The sequence below is a fragment of the Rana temporaria genome, chromosome 7 (assembly GCF_905171775.1).
Source record: "Rana temporaria chromosome 7, aRanTem1.1, whole genome shotgun sequence".
NCBI classification, from domain to species: Eukaryota; Metazoa; Chordata; class Amphibia; order Anura; family Ranidae; genus Rana; species Rana temporaria.
The window spans coordinates 7665944-7684231 of record NC_053495.1 but is presented as its reverse complement, the minus strand read 5'-3'; the positions used below and the strand labels follow the sequence as shown (position 1 = coordinate 7684231).

The 18288-nt window shown below is 47.4% G+C and overlaps 1 protein-coding gene across 1 annotated transcript; it reads right to left on the bottom strand.

Annotated features, from left to right (window-relative positions):
• Positions 1 to 1279: 1279 nt before the first annotated feature.
• LOC120946060 (galactosylgalactosylxylosylprotein 3-beta-glucuronosyltransferase 1-like) lies at positions 1280 to 18288 on the bottom strand. The gene is made up of 4 exons (XM_040360765.1): positions 18225 to 18288; positions 5326 to 5714; positions 1773 to 2066; positions 1280 to 1642 (listed from the first exon to the last, which is right to left on the bottom strand). The coding sequence occupies exons 1-4, from the start codon at positions 18286 to 18288 to the stop codon at positions 1562 to 1564; spliced, it is 828 nt and encodes a 275-aa protein (XP_040216699.1). The 3' UTR covers positions 1280 to 1561.

Here is an 18288-nt window from a genome sequence, read left to right as displayed (position 1 = left end):
GAGCATTTTTCACAATCTAAAAAATGGGCATTAAAAATTTCGAACATGCTCTATTTTTTCACTACGTTTTTAACGTTGTCGTTTTTAAGGTTGTAAAAAATGGTCATGTGTGGGCTTTAACGACGTGAAAAAAACGTGCATGCTCAGAAGCAAGTTATGCGACGGGAGTGCTCGTTCTGGTAAAACTAGCGTTCGTAATGGAGTAAGCACATTCATCACGCTGTAACAGACAGAAAAGCGTGAATCGTCTTTTACTAACACAAAATCAGAAAAAAGCAGCCCCAAGGGTGGCGCCTTTCCGAATGGAACTTCCCCTTTATAGTGCCGTCGCACGTGTTGTACGTCACCGCGCTTTGCTAGAGCATTGTTTTTTCACGATCGTGTGTAGGCAAGGCGGTTTTAATGATCGGGTTGAAAAAACCTTTGTTTTTTCTAGACCCTTAAAAACGTTAGGCTAGATTCAGGTAGGTGGACGTAATTTTGTGCGGGCGTAGCGTATCCTATTTACGCTACGCCTCCGCAACTTAGACGGGCAAGTGCAGTATTCACAAAGCACTTGCTCCGTAAGTTGCGGCGGCGTAGCGTAAATCAGCCGGCGTAAACGCGCCGAATTTAAATTGAGAAGAGGTGGGCGTGTTTTATGTAAACAAAACATGACCCCACGTAAATGACGTCTTTAACGAACGGCGCATGCGCCATTCGTGAAAGGATCCCAGTGCGCATGCTCGAAATTCCGCTGAAAATCGTCAATGCTTTCGACGTGGACATAATTTACGCAAAGCCCTATTCGCGAACAACTTACTCAAACGACGTACATTTTTCAAAATTCGACGCGGGAACGACGTCCATACTTAACATTGCGTACGCCTCATAATAGCAGGAGCAACCTTACGCGAAAAAGCCTAACGTAAACGACGTAGAAAAATAGCGCCGGGCGTACCTACGTTTCTGAATCGGCGTATCTAGTCATTTTCATATTCTACGCCGAACTGAAGCGCCACCTAGCGGCCAGCGTAAATATTGCACCCTAAGATACGACGGCGTAGGAGACTTACGCCGCTCGTATCTTAGCCTAATTTAAGCGTATCTGGTTTCCAGAATACGCTTAAATTTACGACGGCGTATATTCCGAGTTATGACGGCGTATCTACTGATACGCCGGCGTAACTCTACGTGAATCTAGCCTGACATTTTTTAGAACCCGAAAAACGGTCGTGTGTACGCGGCATAAGACTGGGATGCCATTAAAGTTCATGTGCGTGTAAAGGCACGTGTCCCAATACTTTTGACAACACATCAATGTCCTCTATGACAGAATTAGATCATGGAGATATCTCTTCATCCATTGGGCAAGGAAGTCTATATGTCATCTAATGTTTGTTCATAGTTCCATGTATGAATATTGTGGCCCTGGCCCATCGTTCTCGGGTCAGCCTGGTCTTTTCCAGCTCCGTCTGGCTCCAGTCAATTCATAGATACAGAAATATGTCATCGATGCGTCTCTCCTGGGTGATTTGTCTCAATTTCGGTCACTTATCATTTTTTTTTTTTTCATCATCGCTTAAACTTCAATATTTATGTCCGTGTAGTTTTTGTCATTTTGTAGACTTGGAGTTTGAGTCTTTGTGTGCCACACCAAAATCTGCCGATTAAACAAGAAACGTTCCGGTATAATTCAAATTCACGTCAAATCCTGCTGTAAGTTATAGTGAAATAGCAAAGGAACCCCCCCCCCCCTGTGTGGAGGAGTATTGGGGCACCTGGCAACTTACCTTGGTGCAGTAGTCAGCCTTTGGCTCCAGCTCCTCCATTGTCACCAGGTCCTGCAGTAGACTGGGCTCTTGGTACCCCCCAGGTACATCCAGACGGAACGTTGCTTTGCGTTTCTCCAGGATTAGCTTCAAGTTAATGGCGAATCCGGCCATGTCTATGGCGAATGACCTCTCTGGGGCAAATTTCCCCAACCACCCGACCACCTTCCCTTTCATGTTGACCTTCACCGATTCATAGCGGAGCCCCCCAACAAAAGCCACCGGCCAAACCGAGACCTTCTTTGTGTATCTCATCTGTAAAGAAGACCAGTATCAATGAGTTTACCAGCAATATAAAAACCAGTACTTTTTTTCACGTGTTTGTTGGACCAGCTATAAGGGAAGTTGAGACTACATCCCTGGTGCAGGGGCGGATCCAGGAGGTGGCAACGGGGCAATTGCCCCCTCAGAGAATAAGGGTGAGACAGCCGGTGGGCGGCTCTGAGGGTGAGAGAGCCGGCGAGTAGCTCTGTTGGTGAACAGCTGTGCGGCTCGGACCGGTGACGGTGTGTGAGCGGGCTGCTGGCCAATCAGGCAGCCAGCGGATGGGGGAACAGAGAGATGACATAATCTCTCACCGCCCGGCGCCCGCCCTGCATCTCTGCAGTTCTGCCCTCACTGTGCACTGTGACTAGACTCTGGATCTGCCCCTGCTCTGGTGAGGGGGGGGACTTTGTGTCTGAAGTACTGGGAAGGTTGGGACGGCTACAAGGGCCTGTGAGACCAGAGGAGGGTCTGGGAGGCTGAGAGAGCCGAGGCGACTAGCAAATCCAAGGGGGCTGAAGGAAGTCCTGAAGTCTGGGGGACAGTAAGCAAACCCAGGGGCTAGAGAATACTGTTGAGACCAGAAGTAGGTAGGTTCAGCAGGGAACTGCAAGGCAAAGTAGGCTTGGCATTTTCTGTTGTGTGAATTTACTGAAGAAGAACCCCTGGGTGGGAAATCCTGTGTGTAAATGTTTGTTTTGTTCCTTTTAATAATAATGTGCTGCCACGCCCTCAAACCTGATAACTGACTGCTGTCGACTTTCTGGAAAAACGCATCTTCCACTTGGGCATAGGCGTGCGCACAGGGTGTGCCAGGTGTGCCTGGGCACACCCTAATCATGTGGTGCTGCACAGATTCCCCCTGCTGCTTGGCTGCAGAGTAAGGGACAAGGAAATCTCTGTTCTCAGGTCCTTTCTCTGTCTCAAAAGTCAGACATTACGGGGTCTGTTTAGACTCCTGATATTTCCACAAAGCCAGCCAGTGAGTAGTTGGAAGACTGTCCATTACATTGGTGGTGAAAAGGGGGGAAGACTGTCCATTACACTGGTGGTGAGTAGTTGGAAGACTGTCCATTACACTGGCGGTGAGTAGTTGGAAGACTGTCCATTACACTGGTGGTGAGTAGTTGGAAGACTGTCCATTACATTGGTGGTGAGTAGTTGGAAGACTGTCCATTACATTGGTGGTGGTGAGTAGTTGGAAGATTGTCTATTACATTGGTGGTGAGTAGTTGGAAGACTGTCCATTACATTGGTGGTGAGTAGTTGGGAGACTGTCCATTACATTGGTGGTGAGAAGGGGGGAAGACTGTCCATTACATTGGTGGTGAGAAGGGGGGAAGACTGTCCATTACATTGGTGGTGAGTAGTTGGAAGACTGTCCATTACATTGGTGGTGAGAAGGGGGGAAGACTGTCCATTACATTGGTGGTGAGCAGAGCTTTTTTTCTCAGAAAATAGGTGCAGGAACTCAACCACGACCCGTTCAGATTTCACAAACAGTAGAAGGGTCTTAAAGGGGCATTAAATACCAGAATTGCATTACATACAGAGTGCAGAGTTCAGGGGGTTACAAAGCTGTCACTTGTAAACACAAAAAACAGACTTCTGTGTTTACAAGTGATTGTGGTGAGCAGGCACCAAAGGGTCTGAGCCAGAGGTGGTGGAACTGAGTTCCCCCAAGTTCCCCCTGAAAAAAAGCCCTGGTGGTGAGTAATTGGAAGACTGTCCATTACATTGGTGGTGATTAGTTGGAAGACTGTCCATTACATTGGTGGTGAGTAGTTGGAAGACTGTCCATTACATTGGTGGTGAGTAGTTGGAAGACTGTCCATTACATTGGTGGTGAGTAGTTGGAAGACTTTCCATTACATTGGTGGTGAGTAGTTGGAAGACTGTCCATTACATTGGTGGTGAGTAGTTGGAAGACTGTCCATTACATTGGTGGTGAGTAGTTGGAAGACTGTCCATTACATTGGTGGTGAGAAGGGGGGAAGACTGTCCATTACATTGGTGGTGAGTAATTGGAAGACTGTCCATTACATTGGTGGTGAGTAGTTGGAAGACTGTCCATTACATTGGTGGTGAGAAGGGGGGAAGACTGTCTATTACATTGGTGGTGAGTAGTTGGAAGACTGTCCATTACATTGGTGGTGAGAAGTGGGGAAGACTGTCCATTACATTGGTGGTGAGTAGTTGGAAGACTGTCCATTACATTGGTGGTGAAAAGGGGGGAAGACGGTCCATTACATTGGTGGTGAGTAGTTGGAAGACTGTCCATTACATTAGTGGTGAGAAGAGGGGAAGACTGTCCATTACATTGGTGGTGAGTAGTTGGAAGACTGTCCATTACATTGGTGGTGAGAAGAGGGGAAGACTGTCCATTACATTGGTGGTGAGAAGGGGGGAAGACTGTCCATTACATTGGTGGTGAGTAGTTGGAGGTCTGTCAATTACATTGGTGGTGAGAAGGGGGGAAGACTGTCCATTACATTGGTGGTGAGAAGGGGGGAAGACTGTCCATTACATTGGTGGTGAGAAGAGGGGAAGACTGTCCATTACATTGGTGGTGAGAAGAGGGGAAGACTGTCCATTACATTGGTGGTGAGAAGAGGGAAAGACTGTCCATTACATTGGTGGTGAGAAGAGGGGAAGACTGTTCATTACATTGGTGGTGAGAAGAGGGGAAGACTGTTCATTACATTGGTGGTGAGAAGAGGGGAAGACTGTCCATTACATTGGTGGTCAGAAGAGGGGAAGACTGTCCATTACATTGGTGGTGAGAAGGGGGGAAGACTGTTAATTACATTGGTGGTGAGTAGTTGGAAGACTGTCCATTACATTGGTGGTGAGAAGGGGGGAAGACTGTCCATTACATTGGTGGTGAGAAGGGGGGAAGACTGTTCATTACATTGGTGGTGAGTAGTTGGAAGACTGTCCATTACATTGGTGGTGAGAAGAGGGGAAGACTGTTCATTACATTGGTGGTGAGAAGAGGGGAAGACTGTTCATTACATTGGTGGTGAGTAGTTGGAAGACTGTCCAGAATGATTTACAAAAAGGTGTGGTGTTTGCCAACTTATTGCAGCTAAAGATGCCCAGAGTGGTCACACTGGTAGCACAAACTGGTCTGGTGTGTATATGGGCCAAGTTGACACTTGATTGCATTTAGAAGTAGACAGGTCAGTGCCGCCTCCCTCACGCCCCCTGTGGGTGACCCTCAGATAGTGTACAAGTCCCCACTGCTCACCTCTTCAAAGATCTCCAGGCTGTAGGTATTGTCATCATCTGCGAAGTACACCACTCCCTCTGGGGCGTCCTCGGGGTAAAATGTCTCCCGCAGCCAGCTGAGGCCCAAATTCCTTTGGAAGGTCCCTTTGGCTTTGGTCACCCCTTTCATAGTCTGGGCGCAAAGGTGAGTGTACGGGATCCCCGAGTTCTGCAGGAAGTTGGTGACTAGCTGAGTCTTTTGTGGGGCGTCTTCCACCACAATCCAGTGCAGGGCTGGGACTTGCCGAAACGTTTGGGAGAGGCGAGTCAGCTCTGCCCTCTGGACTAGACGGGAGTATGTCGGGGTGATGAGGAAGATGGTGGGAATTGTGACGACCTTCTCCAACACGAAATTCCGGAGTTTAAGAGCTGAAAAATATGAAAATATCAATTGATCCCAAGATGTTACATGTGTTTTTAAAACCTGACAATTTTAGTGTTAAATGTTGAGGAATATAAAAAAATTATAAGCTGTTGACTGGACTCAAACTGGTTAAACAGAATCTAAGATTTTCAATACTTGTAGTTGGGCTCCAGGGTTGGATCTTTGAGGACCCCCCGTGATGTTTTCCCAGAATCACCATGAAAGGGCCACCGGAATCGCCAACTAATCATAGAGTGGGGCTTAAATTCTAGTCCTCATCTGAACCCAAGTTCTTTTATTTTTTTTATTTTTTTTATTAAAACATTTGTCGTAAACATGGAAAAGAGGAATTGTATAGTAAAATACACATTTCCAGTGCATACGAAGCCTGAACCCAACTTCAAACTTTACCCTAGTTCTAAGTCTACCCATCACCCTAGTTTTAGTCCTTATTCTAACCCTAACTCTAGTTTTAACCCTAAAGCTAGTTCTTGTTCTAACCCGTGTTTGAACCTTAGTTTTAACTGTAATTCTACACCCAACCGTAGCTGGATTAACTACTACTAGATATTCCATGACCTGAATAAATGAAAACCGCGGGCTGGATTCAAAAAGCCCGGCGTAAATTTTTGCCGGCGTAGCGTATCTCAGATACGCTACGCCGCCGTAACTTAGTGAGGCAGGTTCTGTATTCAGAAAGAACCTGCGCCCTAAGTTAAGGCGGCGTAGCGTATGTGGTCCGGGGTAAGCTCGCGGAATTCAAATTATCCATGCAGTGGGTGTGTTGTATGGTAATGATGGCTGACCCCACGTAAATGACGTTTTTGACTAACGGCGCATGCGCCGTCCGTGAACGTATCCCAGTGTGCATGCTCCAAATTACGCCACAAATAGTCAATGCTTTCGACGTGAACGTAACTTACGCATAGCCCTATTCGCGAACGACTTACGCAAACGACGTAATCAACGGAAAATTCAACGATGGCCCGACGTCCATACTTAACATGGGATACGCCTCATATAGCAGGGGTAACTTTACGCCGGAAAAAGCCTTAGGTAAACGACGTAAAAAATGCGCCGGGCGGACGAACGTTTCTGAATCGGCGTATCTACCTAATTTGCATATTCTACGCGTAAAACTCCGGAAGCGCCACCTAGCGGCCAGCGTAAATATGCAACTAAGATACGACGGCGTAAGAGACTTACGTCAGTCGTATCTTAGCCAAATTTCGGCGTATCTTGCTTTCTGAATACAGAAAGAAGATACGCCGGCGTAGCTTAGAATTTACGTGGCGTATCAATAGATACGCCAACGTAAATTCTTTCTGAATCTGGCCCCGTGACAGTAAATTGGAAATTGTTGTGGGATAAAATTATTAACAATAGCTGCTCTTGGTGCGCACATTATACATCCATAAGGCGGAAGCCTGACGGCCTCTCCAGCTGACATGCCGATTCACTATTCATAGTGAGGCATGAACCGCACTCATTTCCGTCATGTCTTAAACCAGGAAGTGACCTCATTCTCTCATGGCCACCTACATGTTTGACATAGAGGATTGGTGCACACGATGGTCAGATGACCTTGTTCACACCTATGCTGATTCTCAATTCATAGCAAGGCTTGAGTGGCACGCGCTGCCGCCATTTTGAGAACCAGGAAGTGATCACATCACTGTACGATCAATTACCCACAGGTTTGAATCTTGTTATTGGGGTTCTATACCTATATAAATGCGATGGCCACAGCATGTCTACACCCCAGATGATGTCTCCTTAGACGAAACGCATCGGGACGAGCCTGCTGATGCCATTGCGTTAAACTTCTGTCTTATAAGCGCTCTTTTTTTATCAACTCAAATGTCAGTGTTATGCGGATTCACACTATGTGAGATTTTTATTTCATTTTATCTTGTGAACCCATGAAATGGATTTAATCTGCCTGCCTCCTTCCTGGGTGAGAGTTTCCTGAAGGACTGTGTGAATATCGTCCTCTAGTGTCAACACCCCCATAAGATAACCCATAAACTAACCATGCCCCATTTCTAACTCTAACCCTAGTTCTATCTATAGCGCTATCCCTAGTTCTAATCCTAATACTAGTTTGAACTTCAGTTCTAACTCTGATTCTAGTTCTAACTCTTATTCAAATCTTAACCTTAAGGGGTTGTAAAGGTAAAAAAAAAAAAAATCCTAAATAGCTTCCTTTACCTTAGTGCAGTCCTCCTTCACTTACCTCATCCTTCCATTTTTCTTTTAAATGTCCTTATTTCTTCTGAGAAATCCTCACTTCCTGTTCTTCTGTCTGTAACTCCACACATTAATGCAAGGCTTTCTCCCTGGTGTGGAGTGTCGTGCTCGCCCCCTGCCTTGGACTACCGGAGAGTCAGGATGCCCACTAACACACAGCTCCTTTCTCTATCTGTAACGTAGAGAGCGTCCCAACTTTCCTGTAGTCCAAGAGAGGGGGGCGAGCATGACACTCCACACCAGGGAGAAAGCCTTGCATTACTGTGTGGAGTTACAGACAGAAGAACAGGAAGTGAGGATTTCTCAGAAGAAATAAGGACATTTAAAAGCAAAATGGAAGGATGAGGTAAGTGAAGGAGGACTGCACTAAGGTAAAGGAAGCTATTTAGGGAAACATTTTTTTACCTTTGCAACCCCTTTAGTTCTAACTTAATTCTAAGACTCAAACCCTTTTACAAACCTATGTTCTTTCCCAAGTTAAAACCCTAACCATAGTTCTAATCCTGACCCTAGTTCTAACTCGAATTCAGGTCTTGACCCTAGCTCTAGCCTTGATTCCAATGTTTAACACCTAATCTAAGTTTCTAACACCTAACCCTAGTTTAAACCCTAACCATAGTTCTAACCCTAAATCCAAAGCACTATTCCCAATGCACACGTCCCTGACAATGGCTGAAAAATAGATGGGTGCTTCACTGACTGCTGGCTGGAGACAGGAAAGACTTCAAGGCAAGAGATATGTCACCAAGGAACTTCATAAAAGGGTTCAACACTTTATTGAATGATCACCTCACAGCAGAAGATAGCGGTGATTCGGAGTCACGCAGGACCCCTTAATGTCACATGCCTGTTCTACAAGGCTCCTAAACATTGCTATCTTCTGCTGTGACGTGATCCTTCACTAAAGCGTTGGACCCTTTCATGGAGTTCCCTGGGATGCTGGTGACATTTTTCTTTCCTAACTCGGATGCTAGTTCTACCTCTTTCTCAAACCTTATTTGGGAAATTTAAGGTATTTGTACTTACCGTATTTATCGGCGTATACCACGCACTTTTTTGCCCTGAAAATCAGGGCAAAATCGTGGGTGCGCGATATACGCCGATACCCTCTTCCCGCGCTGTGTTCGAACCACTGCGCCGACATATACCGAGCGCAGTACACTCGGGTATAGTCGGGCTCCTCTCGCCCGCCCGACTATACCTGAGTGTACTGCGCTCGGTATATGTCGGCGCAGTGGTTCGAACACAGTGAGGGAAGCGGGGATTGAGCGGGGAGGACACCACGATGGCCGCAGAAGGACGCCGGACCGGACGAGGCCGCCGATGGACGACGGGCAAGACACCGACGAGGGGCATCCAAACTGTAAGTATTTTTTTTTTTTTTTGCAGGAATTTTCCTTCAAGTTCGTGGGTGCGCGCTATACGCCGGGGCGCATTATAGCCCGATAAATACGGTATTACTTTTTGGAAAACATGTCCAAAGCAATGTTCCCAATGCACACATTCCTGAAAAGTAGGTGGGTGCTGCTGCGGGACACACGAGGCTGATGGTGTCAGTGGGGAGAACGCGTTTCAGAGAATGTGCGGCTCCTTCATCAGACCTGATGGTGTCAGTGGGGAGGTAACACATTTCGGAGCATGTGCAGCTCCCTAATACAGGTCTCGGACCCCCTGAGCTCCTTTTTTTATTCTGACCCCCCATTTTCCCTCGGCCCCCTTTCCCTTGTACGGGTCCCTGTCTCTGGGTCACATTGCCAGTATTGGGATATTTGTCCATATGCTGTGTAATCCAACATGCCCGTTTTGTGGTCTCCACGCCCCCTTGTACCGGTACAGCTATTCATTGATCAGACATGCCGATCAGCTGACTGATTTACACTCTGACTATTGATTAGTTCTGCAAGTACAATATGTAGTTGCTGACTAACATTGAAACAAGTGAACAAGTCAAACAGAAGTTACTCTCACAGGTACCTACCTGAGTCTACATACATACCCACCTGGGAGGTTTTCTGCATTCCGTGATATATAGCGAAGAAGACCCAGAGAGAGAAGAATCAGCAAGATGAGTAAAACCCTCCATGTCTTCATCGTGATGGCTTTATTCTGCAGAGTACGCCAAACAATGCAATATAACCGAATGGGTAATATTTAACTTCTGTGTGCCAAAATATAATGACGTGATATTTACTTTACTCACCATGTAAAATATGAGACTAAGGCCCCATACTCACGAGCAAACATGTCTGCTGAAACTGGCCCGCAGGCCAGTTTCAGCAGACATGTTTGGTCGTGTGTGGGCGCGAGCGGGCCGAATTCCAGCAAACATTTGCCCGCCGGGCCTTTTCCCAGCGGACAAATATTCCTGGACTTGTTTTAAAACAGCCCGCTGGAATTCAGCCCGCTCGGACATGTACGGTCGTCAGTACAGACCTACCGTACATGTCCAGGCGCCCGCCGTCCCTCGCATGCGTCGAATGACTTCGACGCATGCGTGGAAGCATTTTAAAGGCGGGCCGCCCACGTCGCCGCGTCATTGTCGCGGCGACACCGCGTCATCGACGCGGCGACACCGCGGACACGCCCCGCGTATTGTTTACACGCGGACTTCTGTACGATGGTGTGTACAACCATCGTACAGAAGCCCTCTGGCAGACATGTATGGTGAAAACGGTCCGACGGACCGCTTTCACCATACATGTTTGTCCGTGTGTACCCGGCCTCAGAGTTCCAGAACAACGACCCACTGATACTTGGGGTCCCAGAACGATGACACACTGACAATTGGGGGTCCAAGAAAAAGATCACGAACAGCCAAAAGATTCCAAAGCCAGTGGTGGAGGTCCAAATGCACATTGTTACTACACCATACACCGACACATGGCACTCTGACATTTGGAGATCCTAGAACAATGACACACTGACACTTGGGGGTCCAAGAACAATAAAACACTGACACTTGGAGGTACAAAACAAAGACACATTGACACGTGGGAGCCCCCGAAAAAGACACACCGACACCAGGAGTTTCAAAAGAATGACACACTTATGCTTGGGGTACCCAGAAAAATGTATTACACTCAGGGTTCCAGAACAATGACACAACATTTTGGGGCCCCAAAACAATGACTGACACTCAGGCCTAGTACACACGAGAGGATTTATCCGCGGATACGGTCCAGCGGACCGTTTCCGCGGATAAATCCTCTCGAGGATTTCAGCGGATTTGGATCCGATGGAGTGTACTCACCATAGGATCGAAATCCGCGCCGAAATCCCCTCGCGATAATGACGCGGCGACGAGCGCGACGCTGTCATATAAGGAATTCCACGCATGCGTCGAATGATTACGACGCATGCGGGGGATCCCTTCGGACGGATTGATCCGGTGAGTCTGTACAGACCAGCGAGTCAATCCGTTGGGATGGATTCAAGCGGATAGATTTGAAAGCATGTCTTCAAATTTATATCCGCTTGAAATCCATCCCAGGGGATAAAAATCCGCGGAAACAGATCCGCTGGATTGTACACACCATAGAATCTATCCGCTGAAACCGATCCGCTGAGATTTTTCAGTGGATAGATTCTATGGTGTGTACGGGGCCTTAGGACTCAAGAGCAACGACACACTGTAACTTGGGGTCCACAACAATGACACACTAACACTTGGGGGTTCCCCGAATGAAAACACACAGACACTTGGTGGTCCAGAACAATGACACCTGGGGGTCATATAAAAATTACACACTGACACTTGGGGGTCCACAACAATGACACTAGGGGGGGGGTCCCCGAATGAAGACACACTGACACTTGGGTGTCTCAGAACAATTACACCCTGATATTTGGAGATCCAGAACAATGACACTCTGACACTTGGGGGTCTCAGAACAATGACACCCTGACACTTGGGGTCCCGGAACAATGACACACTGACACTTGGGGTCCAAGAATAATGACACACTGACACTTGGGGTCCCAGAACAATGACACACTGACACTTGGGGTCCCAGAACAATGACACACTGACACTTGGGGGTCTCAGAACAATGACACCCTGATATTTGGGGATCCAGAACAATGACACACTGACACTTGGGGGTCCCAGAACAGTGAAACACTGACACTTGGGGAGTCCCCGAATGAAGACACACTGACACTTGGGTGTTTCAGAACAATGACACACTGAAACTTGGGGGTCCCAGAACAATGACACACTGACACTTGGGGGTCTCAGAACAATGACACTTGGGTGTCCCAGAACAATGACACACTGACATTTGGGGGGTCTCAGAACAATGACACTTGGGGTCCCAGAACAATGACACACTAACACTTGGGGGGTCTTAGAACAATGACACACTGACACTTGGGGGTCCCAAAACAATGACACACTGACACTTGGGGGGTCTCAGAACAATGACACTTGGGTGTCCCAAAACAATGACACACTGACACTTGGGGGGTCTCAGAACAATGACACTTGGGTGTCCCAGAACAATGACACACTGACACTTGGGGGGTCTCAGAACAATGACACTTGGGGGTCCCAGAACAATGACACACTGACACTTGGGGGTCCCAGAACAATGACACGTGACACTTGGGGGTCCCAGAACAATGACACCCTGACACTTGGGTGTCCCAAAACAATGACACACTGACACTTGGGGGGTCTCAGAACAATGACACTTGGGTGTCCCAGAACAATGACACACTGACACTTGAGGGTCCCAGAACAATGACACACTGACACTTTGGGTGTCTCAAAACAATGACACACTGACACTTGGGGGTCCCAGAACAATGACACACTGACACTTGGGGGTCCCAGAACAATGACACACTGACACTTGGGGGTCCCAGAACAATGACACACTGGCACTTGGGGGTCCCAGAACAGTGACACACTGGCACTTGGGGGTCCCAGAACAATGACACACTGACACTTGGGGGGTCTAAGAACAATGACACTTGGGGGTCTGAGAACAGTGAGACACTGGCACACGTGTAAGTGTGGGGAGGAGATAAGAAGAATTGGAGGAATCATTGTCATTGGTCGTGTTTCCCTTCGTCTTCCTCTTCTCCTTGTAGAATGTTTTTAGACCATGTGGTGAAACTTATCCTCCAAATAATTAAACATTTATTATGCTTTTTATGATTTTGTGACGCAGGGTAATTCCTGTTTAAGGCGTCTTTATAGTTCCATCTGGAATGTAAATATATCATTACCAACACTTTTATATAATGAACTGGCACGTTATTCAGCGGGATGGTGACACCTGTATTTATGAAAGCGAATTATGTTGAACTCCTCCCCACATCATCCAAGAATTCATCTTCTGTAATGTAATGTAATGAGGCAAACAGACGGGGAGACATAAAATAGTTTTTGTTTACAGAAAAAGGGGAGATCATTCATTTTTTTATATGGCAGACTTGGATTTCATGGGATGAACTAAAACACAGTGAGGTCTAAGGGCCGGTTCACACCAGAAGGTGGTGACGTGGAAAGCCGTGTTCTGTGCGTACTTCCCACACTGTGCTCAGACACACTGACACATAGGGATCCAAGAACAATGAAACACCGACACATAGGGATCCAAGAACACTGACACATGGGGGTCCAAGAACAATGACACATGGGGGTCCAAGAACAATGACACATTGACACATGGGGGTCCAAGAACAAGGATACACTGACACATGGGGGTCCAAGAACAAGGATACACTGACACATGGGGGTCCAAGAACAATGACACACTGACACATGGGGGTCCAAGAACAATGACACATGGGGGTCCAAGAACAATGACACATGGGGGTCCAAGAACAATGACACATTGACACATGGGGGTCCAAGAACAAGGATACACTGACACATGGGGGTCCAAGAACAATGACACATGGGGGTCCAAGAACAATGACACATGGGGGTCCAAGAACAATGACACATGGGGGTCCAAGAACAATGACACATTGACACATGGGGGTCCAAGAACAAGGATACACTGATACATGGGGGTCCAAGAACAATGACACACTGACACTTAGGGGTTCAAGAACAATGACACACTGACACATGGGGGTCCAAGAACAATGAGACACTGACACTTGGGGGTCCAAGAACAATGACACATGGGGGTCCAAGAACAATGACACACTGACACATGGGGGTCCAAGAACAAGGATACACTGACACATGGGGGTCTCAGAACAATGGCCCAGATTCACAGAGAGCAGGGCACACATTACGCCGCCGTAGAGTAACCAATGTACGCTACGCCAACGCAGCGCAGGCGTGGGTTTCGAAGGCGCACGTCGGCGTAGGTGGAAGTGGGCGTGAACCCATGCAAATGAGGCGTGATCCCATGCAAATGATGGGCCGAGTGCCAGACAGGTACGTATCACGAACTGCGCATGCGCCGTGACGTGGACGCACCCCCATGCGCCTGCTCACAACCACCCTGGCAAAACTGCCTAAGCTAAGCCGGATCACTGTGTACGCCGTGAACATAACGTACGCCCAGCCAGACACACGTCCAACGCACAATACGCCGGCATGTGTTCCCTGGTGCAGACCTGAGCATGTCTGTTGCCGGGTTGCACCTCCTTTATGGGGAATAACTTTACGCCGGACGTAAAACTTATGCGCATCTCGCGTAGCATGCGCCGGCCACACGCACGTTCGTGAATCGCTGTATTTCCCTCATTTGCATATTTGAATGTCTAAATAATGGGAGCGGCACCATGCACCCAGCCTAAATGTGCGCCCACCCTACGCCGGCGTGAGCAAGCTACGTCGGCGGGGTGTAGCCTGGTTTTAGGCGCATGTCTGTTTGTGGGTCTGGCGCACAGATACGACGGCGCGCAATTTGCACTTACGTTGGCGTAACTTGTTATACGTCGGCGTAAGTGCTTTGTGAATCTGGGCCAATGACACACTGACACTTGGGGGATCCTAGAACAATGACACTTGGGGGTCTCAGATCAAGGACACACTGACACTTGGGGGTCCAAGAACAAGGACACTTGGGGGATCCTAGAACAATGACACTTGGGGGATCCTAGAACAATGACACTTGGGGGATCCTAGAACAATGACACTTGGGGGATCCTAGAACAATGACACTCTGACACTTGGGGGATCCTAGAACAATGACACACTGACACTTGGGGTCCCAGAACAATGACACACTGAAACTTGGGCGATCCTAGAACAATGACACTTGGGGGTCTCAGATCAAGGACACACTGACACTTGGGGGTCCAAGCACATGGACACTTGGGGGATCCTAGAACAATGACACACTGACACTTGGGGGATCCTAGAACAATGACACAATGACACTTGGGGTCCCAGAACAATGACACACTGACACTTGGGCGATCCTAGAACAATGACACTTGGGGGTCTCAGATCAAGGACACACTGACACTTGGGGGTCCAAGAACATGGACACTTGGGGGATCCTAGAACAATGACACACTGACACTTGGGTGATCCTAGAACAATGACACTTGGGGGTCTCAGATCAAGGACACACTGACACTTGGGGGTCCAAGAACAAGGACACTTGGGGGATCCTAGAACAATGACACACTGACACTTGGGTGATCCTAGAACAATGACACTTGGGGGTCTCAGATCAAGGACACACTGACACTTGGGGGTCCAAGAACAAGGACACTTGGGGGATCCTAGAACAATGACACTTGGGGGATCCTAGAACAATGACACTCTGACACTTGGGGGATCCTAGAACAATGACACACTGACACTTGGGGTCCCAGAACAATGACACACTGACACTTGGGCGATCCTAGAACAATGACACTTGGGGGTCTCAGATCAAGGACACACTGACACTTGGGGGTCCAAGAACAAGGACACTTGGGGGATCCTAGAACAATGACACTCTGACACTTGGGGGTCCCAGAACAATGACACTTGGGGGATCCTAGAACAATGACACACTGACACTTGGAGGTCCAAGAACAATGACAAACAGTTATGAGTGATCAGCTCTTTCATTTTTACTGGTCATATGACGTGCAATCTCCTCCCTGCTACCTCTCACTTATAACTAATAAAAAATAGGACACAGAGGTTGTTACCACAGTTAGAGGGATGATAGGTCACCTTCTATAAACATGGGAGCCTTGTGAAAAACGTTCTTGCATTTGAACCGCCATCAACCTAAAACAAGAAGCACGCACTCTGCTCAGCGAATCAATAAAATATTTGGTTGTCGTGTATCACGAACAAACTCTGCAATGCGATAGGTGGAGCCGTGAGCGCCTTTAACCACTTTAAGTCCGGAGACTTAACCCGTCCAGGCTACTTTTCAGCTCTTAGCGCTGTCACATTGTGAATGCCAATTACAGAGGTACACTATACCCAAATGTTTTTTTTTTTTTTTTTTACATTTGAGACAGAGAGAGCTTTCTTTTGGTGCCATTTAATCACTACTTTTTTTTTTTTTTTTTGCTATATACGTGAAAAAAATACCAAACAATACCAAATACAATACTAAAAATACTAAAAAATACTAAAACATACCTCTTGGCTGCTTCTCTGATGAATGTTCTCCTTGCCCGGTCAGTTTAGGTGGACGGCCATGTCTTGGTAGGTTTGCAGTTGGGCCATACTCTTTCCATTTTCCGATGATGAATGGAACAGAAGCTCTGTGAGATGTTCAAAGTTTGGGAGATTTTGTTATAACCTAACCCTGTTTATACTTCTCCACAACTTTATCCCTGACCTGTCTGATGCGTTCCTCAGTCATGTTGAGCCAAACACTCCCCGGTTCGGTTTGCAGCAGAACATGCGAACAGGCAAAAAACTTACTTACGTTTTTCGGGAGCAGTGATTTTAATAATGCCTAAAGTGAAACAATAAAAGTGAAACATCCCTTTAAATTTCGTACCGGGGGGGGGTGTCTATAGTATGCCTGTAAAGTAGTGCATTTTTCCTGTGTTTAGAACAGTCCCTGCATAAAATTAAATTTCTAAAGGAAAAAAAGTCATTCAAAACTACTCGCGGCTATAATGAATTGTCGGGTCCCGGCAATACAGAGAAAAGTCATTGAAAAAAACGGCATAAATAAGTAAGTTTAAAAAAAAAATGGCATAGGGGTCCCCCTCAAAATCAAAGGGGAACCCTGCGCCAAGATAAAAAAAAATAGTTATCCATTTAGCTAGAACGGTGTTTCTCAACTCCAGGTCTTAAGGCGCTCCAACAGATCATGTTTTCAGGCTTTCCATTATTTTGCACAGGTGTTTTTTTTTTTTAAACTTTGTTTATTAGATTCAGTCACAGCGTTACAAACATGGCGCAACTTGCGGTTAGCAGTGACAAGTATTTTATCTGTTCGACAGTAACAACAGGAAAGGAAACATGTGGAAACAGAAAAAATTACAACTTTATATGAAGGTTATCCATATCTTTAGGGTGCTGGACCCTAGTGCTCCTGTCGTCCAACTATGCCCGGCGTAAGGTCTCGGCTATTATCTATGTAGCTGCCAACTGGGCCCGCTGTCTCCCATTTTGACCTGACACCTAAGATGCATCAATCCCATCCACTGGGGGGGGGGGGAAGCGATCCGGGGTCGGCCACGAGAGCACCCCCGACCGAGCCATGCATCGGGAGAGGGGGGCAACCAAGGATTCCTGCTAACCTATCTCGGTGCTCCACTGGGCCCTCAACGTGGGAGGGGGCGGCACAGCTCTATCCTTGCCCACCATGTGGCAGTCATGCAGGCCATAAACCTTTGCCACGCCAAGTTATCCTAATAATCTTATCGTGCCCGTCACCAGGCCTTTTAACGGCACAACCTTCTAGCAACAGCAGCTATTATGGAAGGAAAGGGAAGAAAGCAAGGAAGAGGGGTTGGGGCAAAGAGTGGTTATAGCGAGGGGTAGAGGAGATAGAGATAGTGGGATGAAGGGGAGTTTGTCAGGATTTCACCTTGAGTTCATGGGGATCACACATGACCCGCTCCGGACAGTCAGCCGCCAGGTAGTCGCCGCCTCCTGCAAAAATGTGAATATGCAATGCACGTAGTCTATGCTCCAGTCTAGGGGTGCGTTTAGATGGCTATAGTCTAGTTTGGTCGCGGTGAACCAGTGTTGGGTCTGCTAGTTTTAATAGTGATACATCTGGGCTAGAAGGCACTTGGGTTTGATCAGAAACGTGATCTGACCTTATAGCGGTATGCTTATCCTTAGTGCCTCTACATGTTGCTTCTCTTATTCCATTTACCTTGCATATCCACTCCTCTCTGCTCGGTACCTGTGTCTTCTTCCAGTAAATAGGAAGTAGCCAT

Bases quoted from the DNA above. Each gene is read 5' to 3' on its own strand.
- LOC120946060 (XM_040360765.1), bottom strand. From the start codon at position 18,288: ATGGCTACTTCCTATTTACTGGAAGAAGACACAGGTACCGAGCAGAGA. The intron at 5,715-18,224 runs GTAAATGGAATA...CATATTTTTCAG, and splicing joins GAGAGGAGTGGATATGCAAG to CTCTTAAACTCCGGAATTTC. The intron at 2,067-5,325 runs GTGAGCAGTGGG...TCTTCTTTACAG, and splicing joins GCCTGGAGATCTTTGAAGAG to ATGAGATACACAAAGAAGGT.